Source organism: Channa argus, chromosome 3 (genome assembly GCF_033026475.1).
Source record: "Channa argus isolate prfri chromosome 3, Channa argus male v1.0, whole genome shotgun sequence".
Classification (NCBI taxonomy): Eukaryota; Metazoa; Chordata; class Actinopteri; order Anabantiformes; family Channidae; genus Channa; species Channa argus.
In genome coordinates, this window is record NC_090199.1 from 22,727,477 (window position 1) to 22,751,246 (window position 23,770).

The 23,770-nt window shown below is 39.4% G+C and overlaps 1 protein-coding gene across 2 annotated transcripts; it reads right to left on the reverse strand.

The window, feature by feature from the left end:
- Positions 1 to 121: 121 nt before the first annotated feature.
- Positions 122 to 22,998, reverse strand: nt5c2b (5'-nucleotidase, cytosolic IIb). Of its 2 annotated transcripts, XM_067498045.1 has the most exons (18): positions 22,757 to 22,998; positions 21,184 to 21,303; positions 16,616 to 16,689; positions 10,842 to 10,959; positions 10,470 to 10,565; positions 10,294 to 10,385; positions 10,121 to 10,178; positions 9,412 to 9,505; positions 8,491 to 8,544; positions 8,194 to 8,277; positions 7,940 to 7,981; positions 7,728 to 7,835; positions 7,112 to 7,178; positions 6,832 to 7,002; positions 6,560 to 6,611; positions 5,687 to 5,747; positions 5,020 to 5,196; positions 122 to 3,806 (listed from the first exon to the last, which is right to left on the reverse strand). In XM_067498045.1, the coding sequence occupies exons 2-18, from the start codon at positions 21,282 to 21,284 to the stop codon at positions 3,543 to 3,545; spliced, it is 1,713 nt and encodes a 570-aa protein (XP_067354146.1). In that variant the 5' UTR covers positions 21,285 to 21,303; positions 22,757 to 22,998; the 3' UTR covers positions 122 to 3,542. The 2 variants fall into 2 exon arrangements, with proteins under 2 accessions (XP_067354146.1, XP_067354147.1); XM_067498046.1 differs by lacking the exons at positions 10,294 to 10,385; positions 10,470 to 10,565; positions 10,842 to 10,959; ... (1 more) ...; positions 21,184 to 21,303; positions 22,757 to 22,998 and having other exon boundaries at positions 9,412 to 9,668.
- Positions 22,999 to 23,770: the final 772 nt, after the last annotated feature.

A 23,770-nucleotide genomic window follows, 5' to 3' on the forward strand; every position in this document is an offset into this window, starting at 1 on the left:
ATCATGACATATTTTATCATCAGTTTTAACATAAGGATGCACATCACTGTGACCAGTCTATTAAAATCTTCCCTTATCCAGAGCAAAAAAAATAAAAAATTAAAAAAAAAGAACAAGAAAATTATGAAAAACTATCTTTATTCTACATTTTTATGTAATTTACTTCAATGTACAGTCTGTAGTACAATTTCTGAAAACAAACAAAACACTCTTCAGAACATAAACGGATATGCTTGAAACAGAAGATAAACATAGTTTATGAACTTGCCAGGCTTTCAAAGTCAAAGACCTTGTGTTATTGTATAAAAATTAACAAAAAATGTTTTTGGAAAAATTATAAGAAAAGAAAATGGAAAGGTCTATTTAAGGTTCTGTAAACCAAGACCATTTAAAAACACCAGTTTAACAAAATAAAAGTAACCCCATGGTGTTGATTACATGTTTTTAGTGACGGTACTAACGCGTTATTCACATTTCCCTTCATTGTACTTTTTTCTTTTTTTACAGGTTTATCAAGTTTTTATTTTCATAGTGTAAACTACAGTGGTAAATGTCTAAAAAGCTTTTGCTATAAAGGATGCAGTTCACACAGAAGTAACACAAATGCCACCACCATGGCAGAATAAGCAGATATTCTTAATTTCACATGCAAATTATGCAACAAAACGAAACTCCAATATTTTGTATTAGCAATGCAGCTGCCTCTTGTAGCATATCCAGTAACACCATGTTGAAGAAACAAAAAAGTTGTCATGTGTAAAAAAAAAAAATCAAAAAAGGGAAACAAAATAACAGCTATGTTTCCTAATGTACTACAAGGTTTAATCCAAAGAACAGTCACAAAAAGTTGCAGTTCACCATCCATCTCTCTTCACGCCACATCAAGTCAAACCAAACATTATGCAAAGAGCAGATGCTGTGTTCCTTCCCTTTTGTGGCTTAAAACAACAGGCCACCCCGACACCTACAAGACGTATACATGTCATAGAAAAGGTAAAGAAAGTTCATGTACAGGATAAACTGGATATTAAAAAAAGCAAAGAAATAAAATCCAGGCAGCTCTTTGAGTGTTCTGATTCTGTACCAGTGAAACCTGGGTCATGAACATGTAATTCTTCTCACTATGAGTGATGGAGTCTAACACGAGCACAGTTTTTAAACACAGCACAGCGATTGCACACGTTCCACCAATCACCACCAACCTGGGCCGAGAAAAATTTGAATCCAAATGTGACGAGAGTGAGTGGATTGTTCGGTCACCAGCTCAGTTAACATCAAAATGCTTTGTGCAAACATTGGAAGTGGGTTCATTGAAATCAACAGTTGGTGGCACTAATTAACCATCATATCACTGCAGATGCAAAATAGAATTCATGTTTGTTTCCACCTGTATTAACCTTTTTTGTTCTTCTGTGCTGCTAATGTTTAATGGACGTTTAAATCATTTGTTTCATTCACATAAAAGTTTTTACATATAAATGGTAACTTTACACCAACTATGTTGCCCCAGCCAAGATTTTTTGTGGGGGCTAATTTAGATTTTATTTATGTATTTATTTATTTTTTGATATCTAGTATTTCTGCAAAAAAAATTATAATCTAAAAACAAAACCAACAAAAAACCTGGGGAGTGTGTCAGTGAAGGACCAATTGCATCCGGTTTGACTTTTTCTGTAACACAATGTAACATCCAGCAAGGGGCTGTGGTGGGTGATCACGTGCAGGCAAGCGTGCATTCCTCCCAATACAACTTTCACGAGTTGTAATATTGTGTCTGTGAGTATTTACAAACCACTATGTATCTCATCTCACCAGTACATGAAACAACACACTCTAACAGACACTGTTATTTTAATGTGTGTGAATACAGACTTACAGTCGCTGACATCAAACCCCAGGTCCAATGTTAAGTTCAACTAAAAACAACACCCTTGTTTGCTTCATTATTTATGCTGTTTAATTCTTTATAAATACTTAATTTCATAAGGAATATTTTAGATTGGAGGTCAAGTTTTCAACGGCTTTAGGTTCACCAAGCTAGTTTTATGTTAACATCAAAGCAAAAGCGCTCAAGTGCTGCAACTGTGAGATCTTCCTCCAGTTCTGAACTCATCACACAATGGGAAACAATGCAATAATGAACGGGTCACTTCACAGTGTTCAGAAGCCCAACATTAGAGTATCATCCACACTCACCACTCCCCAAACCAAGGACATAAACAAAGCCAACCAATCACAGTCTAAAGCCCGGTGAACCTACTGAAAGTGTGCTTCACTCGGCAGACCCTAAAAAGTCTGACCTCGTCGCACACCAAGGCCACTTTCACACAGCTATTACAAACCTGACGAAATTCATTTCAGACACCTCTAGGTCGCTACTTGGTTACATGTCATGTGCATCCTCCAAATGACCTAATACCTTCGATACTCAGGTTTCATCGTCCCAAATAACCAAGCTGAAAAATCGGCATTGTGGTGTTTATCTTTGAACTCATTACATTACAAAACCTATTCACCTGATGCCTATTTACAGCAATAGTACTGTATGTCAGGGTTGTCATAGAGACGCTTGGCACAAAATAATGCTACAGTACTCTGTCCTTATTGTTGCTTGGTAACAAAACTTGGGTTTAACATTTTTTCCTAACCAAACGTCAGGCAAAATAAACAAAACAAAAAGATTAATTATTGGTCAACATCTGGCTTGTGCTTCAATGCTTCTGTGCTTCAATTAAGCCCAGTGGATCCTTAGCTTACTGTTAATCAGGATGCTACAGTCTGAGTGGAAAAAAAAAAAAATGAATGTTGTTCCCATGTTGCACTTAAAAAAAATTGTTTTGATACAGTATGTGCAACTTCTTTCAACAGTGTGTTAATGATGTGCATACTTTGCCAGCAAGGCTAATGTGTTTGGATTCTGACAACTTATTGACCATATCTGATGAAATGTATTCAACGCACCAGCAGAACAATATTGCGGGAAATTGACTTGAGTTTTGTCTGTTTGATAAAGAAGATGAAATCAAATTAAATCAGTTAGAAGTTGTTGTTTCTTTTTTTTATAAACAGCGCTAATAGTTAGGTTTTGACGACCAAGCATGCTTACAGTCTTCTGACAATCACATTATCTGTCTTGATACTGGTCCTTTGTACTTTTCTCAGTGTGTGTGTGTAAGCATTTGTGTGCATTTTTGTACATATGTAGAAACATCTGGAAAGCAGCAAATATACTTCAGACACAATTCAGACACCTTCACATTTCCTGAACCCATAATGACAACGTTTTACTAATTGTGACAAGTTTGTTCATTTGGGTTATGGACACATTAAGTGTGCAAAAAGCTGAAGTGTGAATAATTTCTGAAGCCACTGAATGAGCCCGCTCACGTGCACTCACTCACACACACACACACACACATACACGCACAGTAGAGATGTTTCTCCTCCCTGCCTCACTTAGAAAGAGAGATCACTACCTGACTCTACTGCGAACTATAAGAAGGCAGGAATGGGACCGTGGGGCTCATCACCATCTTTAGCTTTTACTCTTCTTCCTCCTCCTCCTCCTCCTCTTCTTCTTCCTCTTCCTCTTCTTCATCATCGTCCTCATCGTGGCAGTGAGTAATCTCTTGGGGAGTCTGGGGGAACAGGTTGGGCGGTTTGATCTCACTGAACGAGCGGGTCAGCTGGTTACGTTTGCACTCTAGGTCCTTGCAGTCACTGCAATGGGTGCGGTTACGTGTGGCCAGCGGCGACTCTGTGTCCATGTCCACGTGGGTGTGTTCCACTGTTGATTCATGAGGCATCTGTGAAGGAGGAAGGACAAAATGTGAGAACACAACCTGGAAGAGGGTTTTTTGAGAATGGATAAGAGCAAATTCAACATCCAGTAAAACGCACAACTTGTTAACTCTCCAATGAGAACTACACAGATTGAACATGTGCTGTAACACACAGCTAACAAACAGTATGTGAACACAATAAGAAATTAAAAGATAATTAAAACATACAAACAGACACGCAGAACAAAAACAACAAGGCTAAAAAAATGTAAAGAAAAACTGCCTGATTTAAAGATTCATCATTGTTTTCTCTTAGTCATTTTCATTTTTTATTAAAACCAAACTGGGGATGTCTCAATACGACTTTTTTCTCAGAGGGAGTACAAAAACGTAAATTTGAGTACTTTCCTATGCCAGTACTAAACTCCCACACTTCTAGTACACATTGCTGGACAGGAAAATTCTCATCAGTCCACTGCACAGTTAAGCTGAGGAAAAATATAGTCCAAATAATAGTGAGGACACACCTGAAGACTAACTAGAAATTTGTGACAAAGGCTCAGTCTCTGACAGTCTGGAAGCAGCACACATCTAACAAATGGAAGTTTTGAAGTAGACCAATCTGCAAATCTTGCGAGGATAGAAATTGTTATGTGTTCTACATGTTAGTAGCTGCTAATCTAACTTTGAGCTGCTAGCAGGTCTGGTAAGCCCCCCCTGCAAACTCTCTATCTGCAGATTTATTTATTTTACAGACTCAAGTAATATCAGTTGAGGCAATGTACTGCAGCTTCATGTAGAGCTTCTTGTGGAGCCATACAACATGAAGCTTTATACTCCCCAGGGTCTGCTTTGATGTGTAAACTTTTTTAAAATTTTGATATACTGTCTTGATCCCTATAGTAAATTGTGGTTGTGGTGCTTTACGTGTCTTGTCTAAGGACACTTGGACTTATGGCTAGGAGGAACATGGAATCACACCACCCAGCCAGGGGTTCATATAGTGAGCCACACTCACCAACAAATTCTCCTCTCACATAGGTCTGACGATCTATATTCTATGTAGCCAAGTGTTAGGTAGGAGGGACCATCAGTGAATCTGAGAGATTTATAACATAAAACCCAGAGTGGAGCTTGTGTGACTATAAACACGTCAGTTCTCGTGGATGGTGCACACACAGCTTTAGTGCATGGCCACACAGGAAGGGTTGACCATGGTTGGCATTCAGATACTCACCAGTACGTGTGCAGCTCTGAAGAGGTAGCTGAAGGGGTAGTACAGCAGGTTGATGAAGGAGGCTGCATAGAGGTCGGCGTAACGCATCACTTGGGAAGCAAACAGGGTCTGTCTGGAGCCACTGCGAAAGAGGCTTCCCATCATGCCATAGCACATGTCCATGTCGTGTGTCACTTTCTGAAGGGCCAAAAATAAAAGACACTGCAAAATCATGCCAACAAACACAATCTACTGTAAGATTGTGGATTTGTGTTCTCTTTAGATCTCACCTGCAGTGTAGACCGGTAACATCATCAGCCTATTTATCAATATCACTATTTATCACTGGTAGTTTAATGTAAAACTAAAAGCTTAAGTGAAAACTGACACATATGCTCCTGTGAAGTAACTTTACTTTTACATGTGTTTAATATTAGTGTGCCCCCTAATGTCTGCGATCATTGATACAACTGAATGAGCAATTACTTTACCACGTATTGGAAGTAAAAATAATACAGAACAAACTGAGTGACCTCTTTGATAAGCTGGATTACGGTTAATGATTAAGCCATAGTAACGTGGGCTTTAATTGAGAGCATTGATGACTGGGCCATGTCTGGCAGCCAGCGTTAAAAGCGTGTGGACAGGTCTCCGGTCGTCATAGATATGGAGGTGATTTAGGACGTACCTTGACTCTTCTCTGAATAGTGCTGATGTCTGGTCTTTCGTTGCTGCTGCTGTCTAGATGTCTGTTCAGGGAGAAAGGCGATGAGGTCGTGAGAGAGGGCGGGGGAGGGGGGGTGAATACTGATAGCAGTACTGAAAGGTGATGTGTCAAAAAGGGAGTTAAATAGTAGCATAGAGTCTTGGAGGGCAATGATCTGCAGAGTAAAGAATTAAGATGACATCTCACCAAGACAATAGTATATAGACTATACTATACCCATTTAGCTTGACTGAGTTTTTAACAAGCTTATTTGCCCAATTAGCCCAATTAGCCCTACCTATGGCTAAACCTTCCATTAATAAAACATTGTAATTCATTGTCCTAACTTTTTAAAAATGTTACATCAGTTATTCATTCACTGAGACCTAATTGTGCTGCAAAAATTAACTGAAGATTCTTTTATAAACAGATGTATCACCAAAGTTCCACACACAGAGAGTAATTATCTAGTAACAGTGAATCAACTATGCTTTAATATTGTAATAAAACTACAGGTAGTAACATCCAAGAGGGGTGATTTTTTTTTAATAAAAACAATACTATATGAACAATTAATTAATCAAAAAGAGCAACACAAGGACTGAACAGACAAAAAAAAGCTGAAAATTAAATAAAAACTAAAAGTGATTGCGGTTCATAGGTGGCCTCTGAGAGTTTAACATTTAGACTTTACCCTGCTGACTCTTTCAAACACATGCTCACATGGGAGCAAACAGATGCTGTTACTGCAGAGGGCAAAGAGCAGCAGAGCTGGTGCAAGAGACAGCGATGAGGAGGGGGGTGGGATACGGTGAAGGGAAAAAAAAAAAGAGGATAAAAGGTCACTGTACTCACTTGTAGAGTTCAGCCAAGAAAATGTCCAGACCTTGCAGCTCCTCAAATAATGCTGGAAAACATGAGAAGAGAGTGAATCAGTGTCCTCACTACTGCAGGACCCACAGTGCAGATACAGGGCTGTAACTTTTGCTCCAGTCTAAATGTTCATAATTATAATCAAATAGCAAGTTGGACAATGCAGCTGCTGTTCTAGGCTGAAGTAGTACAGAAATATAAAACAGCTAAACTGGTATTACACGCCTGTGTCTTTGTGTTAGTTTGTGTCTCACAGCTCTTGTCAGTCCACACGTGCAGCTCCTGTGCCAGCTCAGGTATAACCAGGAATGTCCTCCAACCTTGACGTTTCTTGGACTTGAGGATGTCCCCAAAGATATGGTCACCAATGTAGACAATGTCCTTTCCCTTGGCCCCTAGCAAGTCACACACAATGTCTGACGAACCTAAAGGACAAAGATGTGACATTATGAACACAGCCACTAGAGACAACTATATACTGCACTATGTCAAAGAATAACCTGAAACAAAATAATAAATAAATAAAAGTCTTGCCTCCAGAGTAGACTATCCCATGCTGCAAAGGTCCTGTGTAAGTTCCTATTTTTAGACGTCCTGTTGTCTGAAATCAGCAGAACATACAAAGGAACAGGCAATATTACCAAACAAAGCACTAATATAGAGCCTGTTTCACAGATACAAGTGAAATGATGTGCTACGTTTTTATGTAGTGTGTATAGTATAAGCTAAGGAATTTGTAAACTCATTTTATTCTCTTGCAGACAGTCTTTCCTTGCTGTGCTACAGTAAAGGAATAGTAACACAACAAAGTCCTTTTGAAGTAAAAAGACTGAAACTTTTGAAAACAAGAAACTGATCTGTGGAACACAGATGCCTAAAATAAATAGAATGTACATGTTTTAATTCTGTATTTTTCCATAACACAATAAAAACTGACTGCAGACACACACACACACAGACACAGACACAAACACAGACAGACACTCACACACACACACACGTTTAGTACAGAACATGTATGTGACTTTTTTGGTCAGGCAGTGTTTTAGAAGTGAGCACAGGTAATCAACTGATTCTTCAGCACTGCCATGCTGACCGGTTATTATTCATGTGCTCTCTGTCCCAGCTGTGTGTTCAATGTCTTGCTCACCGTGTCAACCTGTCTGAGCACCGTACCCTCACCGAAGAACAGCGGCTTCCTGGCGTCCACCAGGATCAGGCCAAAGTAGGACTGCCAGGGCCGGTGAGAGGTGCCAGGCTATGTTGGATACAAACACACACAAACAGAAAGAAAGTCAAATTTATCCGAGGAACACTTTTCATCGTATGCTCAAAGGGCAGTGGAAAAAAGCTATGTATTACCTTAGGGCCATGCGGGAAGTCAAACAGGTAGGTCATGATTTTCTGTAAAAACACAACACACAGACTGACAGTCAATACAAAAAAAAAAGCAGCAATGTTTTGACCTCAATCAGCTGTTAGTGCTGGTAGCCTAGTAAAAATGTTAGCAACTGGATCTCAAGGTTAAACCAGGATCATTGGTCTTACCGCTGGTGTATTTTTATGACCCAATAGTTTTTTCCTAAACAATAATGCAGCGATACACACAAACTCACATCAGTGTATTTGTAGTCACTGTTGGTTGCCAAGAAAACCTTGGCTACTTCATTCATTCGGCTAAGGAGAAGAGGCAGCTTCCCCTGGTGGGAACAGAGAAGGAGAAAAGAAAGAAGAAGAATGAAGCTCAATGCAGCTTTACAAACCAGCCTCTTCACAGAGTACAAGAAGAATGTGTGACACTGTGTGTGTGTGTGTGTGTGTGTGTGTGTGTGTTGGTGTGTGTGTGTGTGTGTGTGTTTGTGTCCTCTACCACAGTATAATTGTAGCATTCTTGCTGAATACAAACTACTTACATCTTTCACTACGTACTTCTCCAAGTTCTCTACAGTCTTCTCCTTCAGAGTACCCTGCAAAGTGTGACAGAGTCAGACTTAACACTGAAAATATACATTTTCACCGCTTAGACAAATACCACCTACTTATTTTAGAAGTATTGTTACCATTTAATGCAGCAAGACTTAAATTAGAAATATCAGTGAAAGTCCTTGTGAGAACTCTGTGTATCCAGCTGCTTAGTAAATGGAAACGCAGCAGTAAAAGCAGAGCTAGACTATTTTCAGCTAATAAAAGCACTTGTGTATTGTGAAAAAGATGTTTAAAAAGTCTTTTTGCAGAGCTGCAGAGGGCAACACGTGTCTACTACTAATGTGTCTCCACATTGACCAAATATCTATAGAATGTGCAGTGACAATTTACTACTTAGCTTTCTCAGACTGGTTAGAAGAAGCAGCCTTACTCAAAAACTAATACATCTGCACCACTGGCCATGATATACAATATGTCTGGGTCACACAAGAAGCTTGAAGAAGAGTTGTTTTCTACTTGTGTGAAAGTGTTCATTCAAACTCTGGTGCAGAATAAAAATACTTAATACAGGATTGTATTACAGTAGGTAATTTTAGCAATAATACAAATCTACAGCTAATCTACCGCTATATTTATATTTCATCTGGTAATCGCAGTGGCATGCTGAGCCATGTGAGGGCAGGGACTTTCCACAGGTATATCAGAAAGTGAAAAGGCATTAAACGTGATCAAACAAGATCAACCAGAGGTTCCCCAAATGTTTCCTCCTTGTGCAAGAGAATCTAAAGGGTGCATTTTCATGAGCTTGTTCATGTCCAGACAGAGGGCCCAGTAATGAAGCACACATAGCGTCTGTTTAGTAACTCACACGCTGAGGTCTAAATTCCAACCATCAAAAGGTGTTTCACCTTGAAGTGGACCCAGTCGACAGCATCGCGGACGTCCTGGAACATGCTCTTGTAGGACATGAATAGGTCTCCATTTTTGAAGCCACTTTCACAGCTGGGGGAGAGGAGCAGAGACACACACGTACACAGCCGTCGCACAGGCCACATCTTAACAGAAGGTTTTTCAATAACATGACATTTGTTTTTTGTTTGCTTTTAAATGGGATAGTCTTCCCTTGTTGGAGGGGTCCCCAGCCAAACAGGAAAGCATTCTCCCCCTAAAAGACCAACAACCAGGTTTCAGAGGACAAAGGACATGCAGCCATTCCAGATTACATTCTCAACAAATTTACAGGGCAATATTATTGCTCTTTATAGTAAATGATTATTTCTTAGTTATGTAAAGATTTCATTCTTTGCAAATGGTTAGTGAAAACATTTTAATTCCTATCACACTCTGATAAGAGTCCATGCTTTTCTACAATTAGTAGTGGCAAAGAGGAATTTATCACAGCTACAGAAAAGGTCCAGTAGAGAGGTATTTTGACCAACATGTTGTTTAATTTCCACTTTAAAACAATTAGCTGTGATTAGCAGTTGAGATGTTGGCACCCTCCCATGCTTTAAGGGTTGGCTCTTGACTGAGTTTGGCTTGCAACTGTCTTTGTTTCACCATGCGGTTCCCAGAAACTTGTTGCATGACGAATCATGTGACTAAGAGTTTTCTTACCTTGTGTATCTGTCACAGTTGGAGAAGAAATCTACTAGGCAAGCAAAGAGGTAGGTCTCTGTGAAATAAAAACAGGAAAATAATGCTTTTCACTCTTTGACTCGTAATTTGTTACACATTTAATTAGTGTCTACCAGTCTCATGGTTTTCTTTTCCATTTTCACAAAACTTACCTGGCAGGTTGAAGAGTGTGTTAAGGATGTAAAAGCGCTCTGTATCATCTCTCTGAATGAACTTATTTGGGTAACGTTCACGGATCTCTGGGCTGACCGAAGTGAAAACACAAGGCAAAGATTTAATGAAGACATGTGTTGTGAGTTGACAAACGATAAAATTTACTATTACTCACCCTCTGAGGAAGTTGAATCCATGCACACAGACCAGGATATTTCCGTAAGCATCAACCTTCAACAAGTTTCCATACATGGTGTCAAACACAAGGCCCCTGAAAGTAGAAGAGGAGAGAAGAAATTGTAAAATGTTTATTTTTACACTAGATGGTAGCAAATTTTCCCATCAAAGAAATGTATTATGATACTAAATCTTTAACAAACACTGAGCTAAAAATGTTCAGCCAGAGTCTCATTTTAACAGCATCTACTCAGTGTAAGGGGACTGAAATCATAGGAGGTGAAACTACAGAGGCAGCAGTTGGAAGGTAATGACAAATAATCATCCCAAACATGATGTGACATGATGTGATAGGTGTGAGTGGTCTGACCTGGTGGGAAACGTTGGGTCGTAGACAAAGCTAAGCAGCTCCTGGGGGTAACCAATGGAAACCAGACGCTCTACTGTTAGCTCAAAGCCTAGAGACTCATACTCTGGTGACTTGTACACTAGAAATAAAAACACACAAACACACAGTTCACTTTCATTTCAAGTTCCATTCCAGTATAAGGTTATGTTGAAGTGGGCCAAATCTGTTTGACTCACATCTGATTTATTTCAAAAAATTCTGAACAAACAACATTTTTGCTACAGATGTTTGCTGTCAGAACTGTCAGATTACAGAGTTAATGTGTTTTTTTTCCATTCCTTTCTAACTGCACATATCGCATGTCACTTTAAGTGTTATCATCTCACAGTCTGGTAATAAACACATAGGTGAGAAAAAACAGAGATGGGGGTGAAGTGAGAGGTTAGAAAGCTTCAGATTTGTTAGAGAGTCAGTGGAGTAGCTTCTGTTCAAGCCAAACTGGAAGGAAAATATCGAACCCAAACAGATTGAGGGAACTGAGCAATATAACAGTCGCACAAATGACGTTATTACATGCACATGGCTTACATTTTAGTAAAATCTGCACATGCATGGCAGTTCAGTTTTTCAACTGTGCTTGCAATGAAGTTTGATACATGACACTTCACAAACATTAATGTGAATCATTACAATGAAAAAGATGGGTTTGAATAACGAATTGAGCATTAAGGCCTGTAGTGCAAATGCAACCTAAGAGCTCAATGATCAACACATGATCTAACAGCGTACGTTATTCTATTAGTTTATTTTAGTTTATGTGGCTGATGCCCTACATCTACATAAACACTATAGAATGTACATAGCCAAAGAACTTGAAAGAGAAGCAAACCCATTATAGGTGCCACACAGTTAATAGAGCTCACTCATGTTACATGACATGTACATGTTCCTGTTCTAAGGCGACCTTAGGAGCATAGTAGTGTGGTCTCAGTATTTTGATAACAACATGTTGTCACTCTCCCATACACCCACGCCCTTCTCTCTTCTTGCTATCAACAAGGGTCTGTACACAAATCCACAAAGAAACTGGATCAGGTGTGAAAATGAAAAATTGCCCGGCTCTAGTAACCCCTACTGAGACTGCCAAGCTCCCACTCAGTCACCGCTAGAGCCAGATGTCTAAACTGGAGCCAAACAAAACCTGAGACAGGGATGGCTTCTGAAAATAAAAACACAGACGTGTGCTTGGCTGCCAAATGGCTTGCTGAGGATTAAAATGCTATTTGACACTGGGAAAAGATTATGTCAGATGTTATAAATACGAAATGGAGAATGTACTTGTGTGTTGCCTGCTTTCTACACTCCCTATGGGGTGATGGGAGGCCCCTAGAGTGGAAGAAATATTGCCTGATGAGGCTTGTATAGAGAACAGTTAGTAAGTGAACTGTACTACAGGACAAACAGAAAAACATCTATGTCCTTCTCTGCACATTGTGTGTGTGTTTGTGTATGTGCACGTGTGTGTGCGCTCACTTGTGTCTAATTCTGGGTTATACACAGAAGCATTGTGAGCATGCACTGAGTTGCAGAAAAACATATTCATGTAAAGCTTTATCCTTTTGTTGACATTCCTACTTTCTGAGTCCAAGCGTGTTTCTGCATAATAATCACGTAACATTTTGCAGTTTCCTCACCCTCCGGCACGATTGCCCAGAAAAGTGCGGGTTTGGGCTCTTTGCCCAGAACAGTAGCACAACCAACTAAACTCCCCCCACCCCCAACTTGTCCTATTCCTCTTGAAGATTTGAGTCTCTACAAAGAAACTTATTTTAAGTGCTGTTTTTCCTCTGTTACCTTTGCTATCTCACTCTCTCAGTGGTGGCTCTCTTCACATGCTGACTACGCGAAACAGTGTGATACTTCCACCCACACAACCCAATAAAATCACATCTCAGGCTAGTTTCATATAAAGAGTGATTCAGGTTGATCATTTAGAATCAGCCTGAACAAAAATTTACTGGAAGAAATAAAACACTGTCAAATACAACCACAACCATAAAAACCTATTTTTTCAGAGAAACTACTTTAACCAATCGAAAACCCTTTTGCTCCTGCACATCTTGAAAAACAACCCCATCTTTAAAACACCACACAGACACATGACACTGTGGCCTCTCCTTTTCACAAGAAATTATAGTCAGCTCCCACTATGTTTGCATGCTTGAGCAGTAGTCTGTGCAGGGACTTGTACATCCATTTCCATGAAAGCCACACTGGAGGCTACAGTCATGGAAAGTCCCATATTAATATTGTTAACAGCTGGTTTTGGAAAACTCTTGTGTGCACACCGGACATTGTGATGGTTGTCTGCATTGTCCTTGACTCTCATATATTCCTGTTTCATACTGGTCCTTGCTCCCCTGCTGTGAGCCCTTTGACATACTTGTCTTGCTGTCATTATGTTCATGTCCACACGCACCCACATACCACTGTATACTTAGAGCTGTGGCAAGAAATGGCTTTAGCCTCAAAGCTCTATTACCTTGTATTCCTGATGAGGCTGTTGCCAGATCATAATACTTCCACTGCTCTATTTGCTGAGGTGTGAGGTGTCCTGTTAAGAGTTTAGAGGCCAGGTCACCCCAGGCCTACATGTAACATACACCACTCTCACACAAGGTAAACAACCTTCCCCCCTTCTACTGATAGGACTGATAAACCCAAATCTTATTATGTGTCCCCAGACTTTATCTGAACCATGTCACTTAGCAATTTATATTAGCAGACAACACCTTAACTGTCTTAATTTAACTGTGGCCACTAATAAGCAAATGTAGGCCTTTGTTACAGATTTGAAAGACACTATCGAGCCTATTGAGAAAAAAAAAGGAGAGTTAAGTACAGCCTCAGGGACCTACATTCCAGCCACAAGTCTGTTGGATAAGTAGGACAAAACTCTGTGTATCTTTCGGCAATCTGGGACTAAATGTGCGCTTGAGCAACATTTTCCACCGTCTATTATGGGTTTTCTTTAAAAAAGTTGAGGCAATGTGGTGCCATGCAATGTTGATTTAGTTTACAAAACCTTACAAATATGTGACGCTTGTGAGTAAAACAGTTGAGAAGTCTAACCTTGAACTTTTGTATGTTTGGTGACAGTGTCTATCCAACAGTTTCTTGGGTCACGTTCTTGGTATCTCCATACACAGATATCAAGCTTCAACTCTTGCATTGATAAGGTGGTGAACAAACATATTGCTTAAAATGTGAACGTGTAACAAGATTTATGCTTGTTTATTATTATCTAGTAATGAAGTTATCTGAAAAAAAATCTAATAAAAGTTTTTTGTGGGGAAAAGTACTTTGTGAATTGGATTTTACAATGAGCTGTGAGGTCGTTTTGTTTCACAGATTTCTGTTTGTCTGTATCATAAGTGTAGTTTAATCACATCTTCTTGAACAGCACACACAGTGGAAGCAGATTATCTGTGTTTTGCCTTGTAGATTTTCAATAAACAATATTTTTTTCCCTGACCTTTGAAAATGATTCTTGCTTATTTAGTTACAGATACTGCTTCATTTTAAACTTTTATAATTAACAATGTTTCACTAAGTTTATTGGTTATGGACAACAAAATCCGTAATAACTAACTGTCAACTGGCATGTTGACTGTTCTCCCATATCAGGACACATGGAACACCATGTTTGTAGAACGATCACTTACTAAAAGATGAATCGGTGAACACTAAGAATTTCTTATGTATACCTTTGGTTTAAACATCCTTAAGGTAAACTGGGATTGATTGTACAATCTTGCATAGTCTGGGGTAGGATAATTATTGATTGACTATTTTCCTATTCATTTCCAATTATCTATAGCAGCTCTGTCAAGAATGACACAAAGTTTTGGCCTGAACATTAACGCTAGGTCATAATGGGAAGCATGGTGTGAGGCTAGTTTGGGCTGCCACCTCACAAGTAGAAGGTCCATAGTTTGAATCTAATTTGAATCTGTATGTTCTCCCCTCTCTAAAGGTTGGTATGGGTACTCCAGTTTCCTCTCACGGTCCAGAGACATGCACGTTAGACTAACTGGTGTGTCTAAATTGCCTGTAGGTGTGAAAGTGAGTGTGAATGGTTCTCGGCCAGTGTATTTCCCGCTGTGTTGGCCCTGAGATAAACGGCCAACATGTCCAGGTTGTACCCCCTTCTTGCCCAGTGACAGCTGGGAAAGGCTCCAGCCTCCCATGACCCTTAACACGATAAGCGATTAAAGATAATTAATGGATGGATTAAAGACATTCTTTACAGATTTTAAACTTGTATCCTCAGCTTCCATTTAAGGAAGTCTGTGTATGTGAATGCTTCAAAACTTCCTCTCTCTCTTTGAAAAATTCCCTATGACATCAGCAGCACCAGTTTATCAGCTTAGAGAATCATCTCATCTTGAGGAGAATGTTAACACAGACTACATCTACTATTCTATGGAATGAGCAATCATATTATATCATCTGAACTAAAAAAAACTCCTCCAGATGATGTAATATAATAAAAGGAATTTTCAGCTCGAAGCAGAGACATGCACTCACAAGATTAGGACAACGGGCACCCTTGTGAAGGGACAAATTTCTGAAAAGCACATACTTAAAAGCACTTTACACATCTGAAGTGCCTATAACATTCCTTGGAAAAGTAAAAATAAATCTTGCCGTCAGACGTTGTTGCTGTGGTTAAGCAGCAGCCATTCTCACTCATTCTAGATTTGATGAAGCATATCTGTGGTCAAAGCCTGAACACAATCCAAAGATACATGATAGCCACGATTAGAGCAAACATTAACACACGGTTATGAGCTCCCATAAAGAGAGCCATGTCAACAGCTGAGCGTCTGCAAAATCTTCCGCGCTCTGAACGGGAATAGGGGTACCAATCCTGAGAGGGACAACGAGTGCTCCCAGTCCTCAGGAGAGACATCACTGGTGAACTCAACAAACAAATGTGACCCGCTTTTGAAAGTGAGGGTAGATTTATTTATAGAGACGGAGCGACCAAAAACTGTAGCTGAGTGCCAGCACAAAGCAGCGTGTAAGAAATCAGGATACTTTCCACTCGGTTACAGGTCTGTAGGAAAAAAAGGAGCAGTGTGTATCAGGGGGCTATGCATAAAATTTTATAATCTCTGTGTATTATAGAGTGATTGTGTGTCACTGGCATTGGCCTAAATAATAGTTTGTGGTCAACAAGCTGCAGTTCTGTGGTGGGTGGACAGGCAGACGAAAATAGTGTTAAAAGTTAATGCATGTGTTAAACTTTCACATCCACACAAACACACAAGGTTCAGACTCATTCTCTTATCAGCAAGTCTACATAATTAATATGACAATGATGAGAAGGACATTCGTGTAAACTTAGTCTGCTGTGTAACTCTAATAGCCTGAACACCAAAACTCTGCAAGTGACAAGAGGGATATGTGACACTAGTACTAGCTATACTTCATTCAAAGGAGGGTTTTCTATAAACGTAAAAAGAGCTAAGCCAATGTGGTAAATTGTAACAAATGTCTTAAAAGTAAAACGAAAAAGCACAGATGTTGAGGTTCACAAAGAATTAAAAATCTCAAATGTGAAAGAGAAGAAACTGGCAAGTTTTGCATTGATTCATCAATCAATGACTGAATTGATTACGTTATCATCTAAAATGTTCTAAATTTCTCGTTGATCAACTAAACAATAAACCAAGTGTTTGGTTTCAGCAACAATGGTGATAAAGTTAGATGAATGTGTATCAGCTTACCTGCTAAAGTGTAATCCATGTCAAAGCCAAAGCACTTAATCTTCTCCATTGCCAAGCTTCTGTTGACAAAAACTCTGGAGACAACAAATTGAGGCAAATGTTTCAGTTATAATGCAATCATTGTCAACTAGAACAGCATTTGTTCAAGGAGAATCAAGACAAGGAATTACTCTCTGGAAAATATTTACTTGACCCGTTTAACTTACCGAACAGGTCACTGATACTCCAAATAATGGCTTTTAGTGTTATTGAGTAGATCAAATGTTCCAAAATACCTCTAATGTAAGTGAACTATGTAAGTGAACTCCATCTATAAACAAGTATTATGCCATTTTTAAATATTTATAATGACACATCATCCTTTTTTATATTCATTTGGTTATTTTGACTTTGGGTTGAATATATAAGTTTAGCAATAAACATATATTCACACTGTATACACTGTATACACTGTATAAACTGTATACACACTGTAACCGCATATAGTCGTGTCAAAATATGTGCTGACTCAACATTTAAGGTGACGTGGGAAAGTAGCCCTCAAGCAATATGTCATTTCCTTTGATGGATTTTGATTTGCCTGACAAAATGTGCATTTATCAGAATTTCCATGACATGAGCTTGTCACTTTTCTGTTTCAGGCAAAAGCGATAAGATTTAAATATTTTGTTAGACAGAATACTGGGTTTGAGTGAAGTAGTTTGGCATTGCAAGAATTCTCAAAAAAACATCAACCATCCAAAAAACAAAAGAACCCAGTTCGTCTTACTATTTAAGACAATACAAGGTACCAAGAAACATCAAGCCTATTTCACAAAACACTGCCAGGTGTAAAATGATACAAGGTTAGTGTGTTGCTGAATGTCTATCAAATGTCCAGCACATAAAACAGCTACTTTACAAGTCCACTTGTAAACCACAAAGCAAAGCCAAAATACTCAGCTGTGATTTGATGATCTGCTACACATTCTCCACTTCATTAGGAAGTGTATATTTTGGAACTATGTTTTTTGAGGAATGTTTCACAGTGACAAACAACCCAACTGAATGAGCTTAAAAACCCAAGAACTCTGGAAAATAGTAAAACCACAGGAATTTAACAAAACATGGACGGCTACCCTAACATTAACTGCTGGTACAAACCTGTATATCACACATCCTCACATCTGTTTTCACAGATTATTCCATATAAATCAATTATTAGTTATGCTAAAAACAGATTTAAAAGAAATCACCAAAAAAATGATACATCACTCACAGCTTGCAAAATAATCTGGTAAACAAGCTCAAAACCTCATAGCAGAAGGCTATGAGGGCTATGAGGTCAAAACATCTTACACTGACAATGCAAGACAACTTGATTTGTGCAAATTACATCTTCATTAATCTCTCAATCACTTGTGAAATACCTGTTAGCAGATCCATAGCAAACAAGTTCCCAATTAGATCTGTGTCCAGCAGACGACTGGCGATGCATACTGTGTGAAATTAAGCGACAGTTTGACTCTCCGTTGGACTGACCTGCACCAGCAACACAGGGCTGTTGTGGCCCACAAACAATTCCCGCCCCCTCTCCCTCTCTGTGTTTTCTTGCCATTCAGAATTTTTCTGACTTGTTGCAAAAATGATTGTGGCCATTCTGCATCATTCTCTGTTGTTGTGCGCTGTCAGTCAGAGTTGTTGTTGTGCACTATGGTGTTTACGGTCCTTCAAAGACATCCAGAACAATCACAAGTCAGGTAGAATCAAGCTTGTCCCAGCGCCAAGCGACAACTGCTCACATCACTTAACACTAGTAGTAGTAGTGCTTCGGCTAATAGTCATTAATAATTAACCTGCTGATTATTATTATTCATTAATCATTTGTATTCAATACAAATCATCCTGCCTGTAAAAAGTAGGGAAATTGTGTAAAATATTACAGAACACAAGATAACATGTCTTGTTTCGACCAACCAATTGTTTTAGACTCAATTATATCAAGTTTATCATCATAAACTAAAAAGGCATCAAATATTCACATTGAACAGGCTTTAAGTAAGGAATATTTGCCATTTTTTGCTTTCAAGTATTTTATAAGTTATCCAAAATTTATCAACTTTTGTTTCCGCTCAAACAAGTGGAACATATTTTATGAAAGCAAAGAAAAGTAAAAAAATAAGTGATTCTTTTAGTGAATGTCTGGGGTGGGGGGAATTTTTTGATTTTCCTGACAGTTTCAAGTAAACAGTTGACAAAAAACATGGAAAAAGAGGACTGATGACATGCAGCAATCAAAAGTGGAGACCAGGATGCTTTCCATTCAGCTACCAGTGTGCTCCTGTTCACTACTTTGAAGGTAGTTTATGTTAATATATAAATATCATTAAACTTATGGTACTGAAATATTGATTCACAAATTCAAGCATCCAGAACTAAAAACGTAAATTCATATTGCTCCTAGCTGGTTCCTCTTAGCTCATTATTCAAGTAAAGCTTATAAGAAAAAAAACGAAGCTGCTAAAATTGAACTATGACTTGTCAAATTCAAATTTAGGCTTAAAAATTCAAACATGAGAAAAGGAAGAATTAGCAAATAAGTCTTTTATATGATCGTAAGTTCAGAGGAGCAACTGCTTTGATGTTTTTTGTCTTTACATTGGCATCCACTTGTTTATAAAAATTGAAATTTGAGGGCCTTATTTTGCCTTTATAGAATAATGCTTGGTTAAAGCCGAGGCCCTCCTGAACTCCCGTCAACATGTCCCTGGACTGAGTGGGCATAAGCCTCTTCCACTGAGAGATTTAAATAAAATCTTTTTTTGTTGTTGTTGTTGTTGTGCTGTGGTCATACCACAGGGTAAATCTTGCTTGATCTCTGTGGGCCATGTACTAAAGGACAGACATAAACGATGACTTGGGTAAGATCATGCTTCATCTAAGCTCACCCAGAATAGGTGTATGTGATTAGGAGTGTAGTCAGCTTGACTTGCTCTCCCAGACAGTTGTGTTGCCTCAATTGGTCCACATGAGCCACACCTATGACAGCGTACAACTTTTACTCAGAGTGCAGCTGTACAACAATCTGCCAGATTTTTTCCACTGGGCTCTTATCTCATAGACACTGATTCGACTCTCTGTCATAGAAAGTTTATCTGTGCTGGGAGGAGTCGTCAGCCTTATGCTATGTGAGAGACAGCTCTCCCTATCAGGCTGCATTGTTCCAGCTGAGCCCTTACTCTAAAAGAACAGTCCTTATCTGTGAGATGTAAGATCTGTTATGGAATGAGGGACTTTAGTCAGCACAGCACACATGCAACCAACAGATGAGTGACATTTTCATAAACCCCGTAAGCACAGAATGTTATATAACGGGGTGGAAGCACAACAGCACCCAGTGGACACATATGTCTTGGGGTGAGTCAAACATTGAACATCAACATGTTTTATAACTCTGACAGTAAAATTCTCCTTACACAAGCATTTCTGCCAATTTGACATTTTTTAAAAGGCTCCAGCTTCACGCACTTAACTCTTTGGACATCAACAGTAATTCTGATTAAGAGGGAATACTTGTTGAGTGAATTTAAATATGGCCAGCAATGAGCAATTACATGAGTCAAGTTAGATTAATATTATTAAATGTACTATCATGTCCAAGGAAATTGCCAATTATTTAGATGATTAGTGACCATTCCCTAGCAGTGATGTGGTCACCAGTTTGACCATCTTCATACTTAGATTTCATTGGACATAATACAGACATTGTAGTTGGGAGCTAGCAGAGTAAATCCCATTAAATTGTCTGGTCTTAATAGACAGCTTCTGTGAGTGATGTCCAAAAATTGTTTAGTAAAAGAAGATAGTCAGCTCAGCTATATGTACTTAGCTAGTGCCACTGGTCCTCTCTGACCTAGTGCACCTTTAAACTGCTCTTGAACTCTATCTTTGCCCAAACAAAAGCAAGTTGGCCCACTGGCATAATGAGAGGCCTCAGTGATCGAACCACCATCACCGCATAAACCCACTAATCCCACCAACAAACACCACTTAGCAATCCCTCTACATATAAGTACTTATTTTACCGACTCAAGTAACATGGGCAAAGTCAATTTGTGACTCAGCTTATATCACCAGCTTGAGTGAACATTGTATTCTCGAATTCTTTCTAAAGGTGACAGCTGAGGGAGATTTAACTGAAATATATATAAATAACTTTTAAATCACTGTTAAACATATACTGGTCATTGTGACCTTTGACTTTAGACTGTCTAGTTGAAGAGATCGTACTGTCTCAATGTGTGAACACAGGCCTTTGGTAAACACTGCTTACTAGATTTTGTTATTCAGACAAGATACAACTATTAGAGTTTGGCAAACTATATGATTTGTGTAGTAAGGAGACATGTTTTTTTTCACTTATCAAAAGTATTCTTATCATTTTTCTCCAATGCAGTAGTTGTGCTTCACTGCTTAAAAGACAATTTACTTGTTTAGATGCACACTTTATTCCAGAAAATGTTTGGATGCATTTACACTAATCTGAAAGGTGTCAGTTCTTCCTTGTCACCCTCACATGTGTTTCTTACCTGTGGTAGGGCTCTCTTCTATACTTTTTCATTGTCAGGCCGTCCATGTTCGCAGGCATGTCAGCATAGTTCTGCAGTCTGTCACTCCATGAAGTGGTCATGTTTAAAAACTTTCAGTGTCTGGAGAGAACAGAGGCAACAGAGGGGATCAATAATCCTAACTGAAGTTACTGGGTGTCAAGGTTCTTTATGAAACCCACAATCTATAAAATAATAAGCAGCAACAATGGCTTGGTAGGATAAGTGGAGGACTCTAAATAGCTGTACACTACACTACATACAGTAAAGTATATAGATCAAGCTGGTGTGGTACCATAACATAAATTACCAAGATTTGACTGTGTTGTACAGTAGTAGTACAGCTTGGAACAAAAACATTCTCTCTCACTCACAAGGCACAACTTAAGACACAAAGCCACAAGCAAGACTGACTCCAAGGCCCATAAAAATAATCACTATGGTGGTCACTGTCCTATGCTATATTTACAGAAATAACAGGAGATGCAATTCTTTATTGATGAATGAGTGATGATTAAATCACACAAGCAAACAAACTTAGATCACAGAAGAACAAACAACAATCTGTGAAGCTGTGGAACATCTTGTGAGTTTCTACCTCAGTGGAAGCCCACTCTTGGCCTTTTTTTAAACGACTTTTAAGGTTTAATGGCCAGTGATCTATGTGCATTTTACTCAATCTTTCTCCCCCTGCCACTGCAGTAGCTGGGATGCAGGAGGGAAAGGCAGAGGTCATCTTTCTTCTTCTTTTTGCACAGCACAAAAGCACATGAGACTCACATGTTAAAGGCAGAACAGAACTGTCAACCAGGCCACACACAAAACCTTATCTGGATAAATGTCATCACACCACTGTCAGTGTAGAACCTATAGTTTTACAAAGGAGTGGGGGTCAACATATTTAACTTATATTTACATTCTGGGTGTGCTATGAGAATACAAGCTTAAGGCTACAAATAACAGAGCCTAGTAGCACCCAGATCTATTTTCAGTCACTTTACTCTATGTTTGCGTTAGGCAGCAAATGCCTCTGTTTCACCTTTTCCCACTGTATGAACTGGGTCCAGTGGGGTCTGGGGTCTGGGGGAATCTCACGACTGCAGTGCAAACAGCTGAAAGGAAGCAAAGCTTAACGTAACCTGTGGCAGCTTTGTCGCCACAAGAGAAAAAAAAAGGTGGGGGGGGGAGTCGGCAAAACGTTCACTGTCACTCCATTTTAAGATGTTATTAAAGTGAATGATTGCGTTTGGCCGCCTCATTATCATTAGCTAGCCATCAGTAGGCGCTGAAACAGTACATGGCTAACGTTACAGTAAAAGTACATTCACAAGCTAACAGCAAAGCACAATCTTATCCGCAGGTTCAGTACGCAGCGTCCCGTTAATTACTGACCTGTTAAAGCTAAGTTAGCTAACACCCCCTCAAACAGCATCCACCATGTCTGGCTATGTTTTCTATGCGATATGAGGGACAGAGCAAAGCTAACACAATCTGACCCCACATGGGTTGTGCGGATTTCACCGTGGTTAGCTGCGACTGGATTTACTGTACTCACCTCCTAGTTCCTGAATAAAAGCAACTGCACCGTCGGGGAGTCTGCGCATGCGCCGTGAGAGGCTCAAACTCTGAGAAAATCGGTTTTTCTCTCACAGGAAGCTGCTGCCACAGCGGTGATGTGTGATTTACACTGTACAGTCAAGCAGCAGACGAGTGCTCCAACTCTCTGCTCTCTCTGTCTCCTTATCTCTGTATCTCTCTCTCTGCTCGCAGCTGTTGTTGTGAGACATTCAGGGGCGGTGTTTAGTGCTGTCTGTAATAAGGAGGTGGGACTATATGGAGTCGTGGCGCAGACACGTGAAACCCCGGCTTCAGCCGTTATCGGTTGAGCACGTCAGGATACAGACGGATACCGATATTGAACTATTTATTAACTATATTTCTATAAGTCTTATTAGCCTGCACTTTATATACCATCATCAAGTGGCTAAAGGGGACATGTTTATGTGGAGAAACTGAAAATCAAAAATCCATAAAGAAATGTGAAAATTAAAAGTCGTGGTCTTTTTGACTGTCTCTCATCTCGCTGCAAAAAGTGATGGTTGTTGTCAACCTTTGGTGTTCTTTATGAAAGAAGATGAAAAGAGATGTCACCCAGTGCAGAAGAATGACACAATGTGTGTTTATAGTTTTCGAAGAGAGCGCAAAGGATGAGGTCACAGGGAGCAGAGGTGAAGAAGGTGCAGGACTTTACGCACTTAGGGTCAACGGTTCAGAGCAACGGAGAGTGTGGAAAAGACGTGAACAGGCGAGTGCAAGCAGGTTGGAACGGGTGGAGAAAAGTGTCAGGTGGGTTGTGTGATAAAAGAGAATCAGCAAGAATGAAGGACAGTGGTGAGACCAGCCATGTTGTTCAGCTTAGAGACAGTGGCACTGAAGAATAGACAGGAGGCAGAGTTGGAGGTAGCAGAGCTTAAGATGTTGAGGTTCTCTTTGGGAGTGATGAGGATGGACAGGATCAGGAATGAGGACATCAGAGGGACAGCTCAGGTTAGATGTTTTGGAGATAAGA

What these genes read in the sequence shown, in the direction of transcription:
- nt5c2b (XM_067498045.1), bottom strand. Translation starts at nt 21,284, where the DNA reads ATGACCACTTCATGGAGTGACAGACTGCAGAACTATGCTGACATGCCT. An exon ending in GGATTCAACTTCCTCAGAGG is followed by an intron (nt 10,386 to 10,469) that starts GTGAGTAATAGT and finishes CACTTCGGTCAG; the next exon opens with CCCAGAGATCCGTGAACGTT. An exon ending in TCAGAGCTGCACACGTACTG is followed by an intron (nt 3,807 to 5,019) that starts GTGAGTATCTGA and finishes CCTCCTTCACAG; the next exon opens with ATGCCTCATGAATCAACAGT.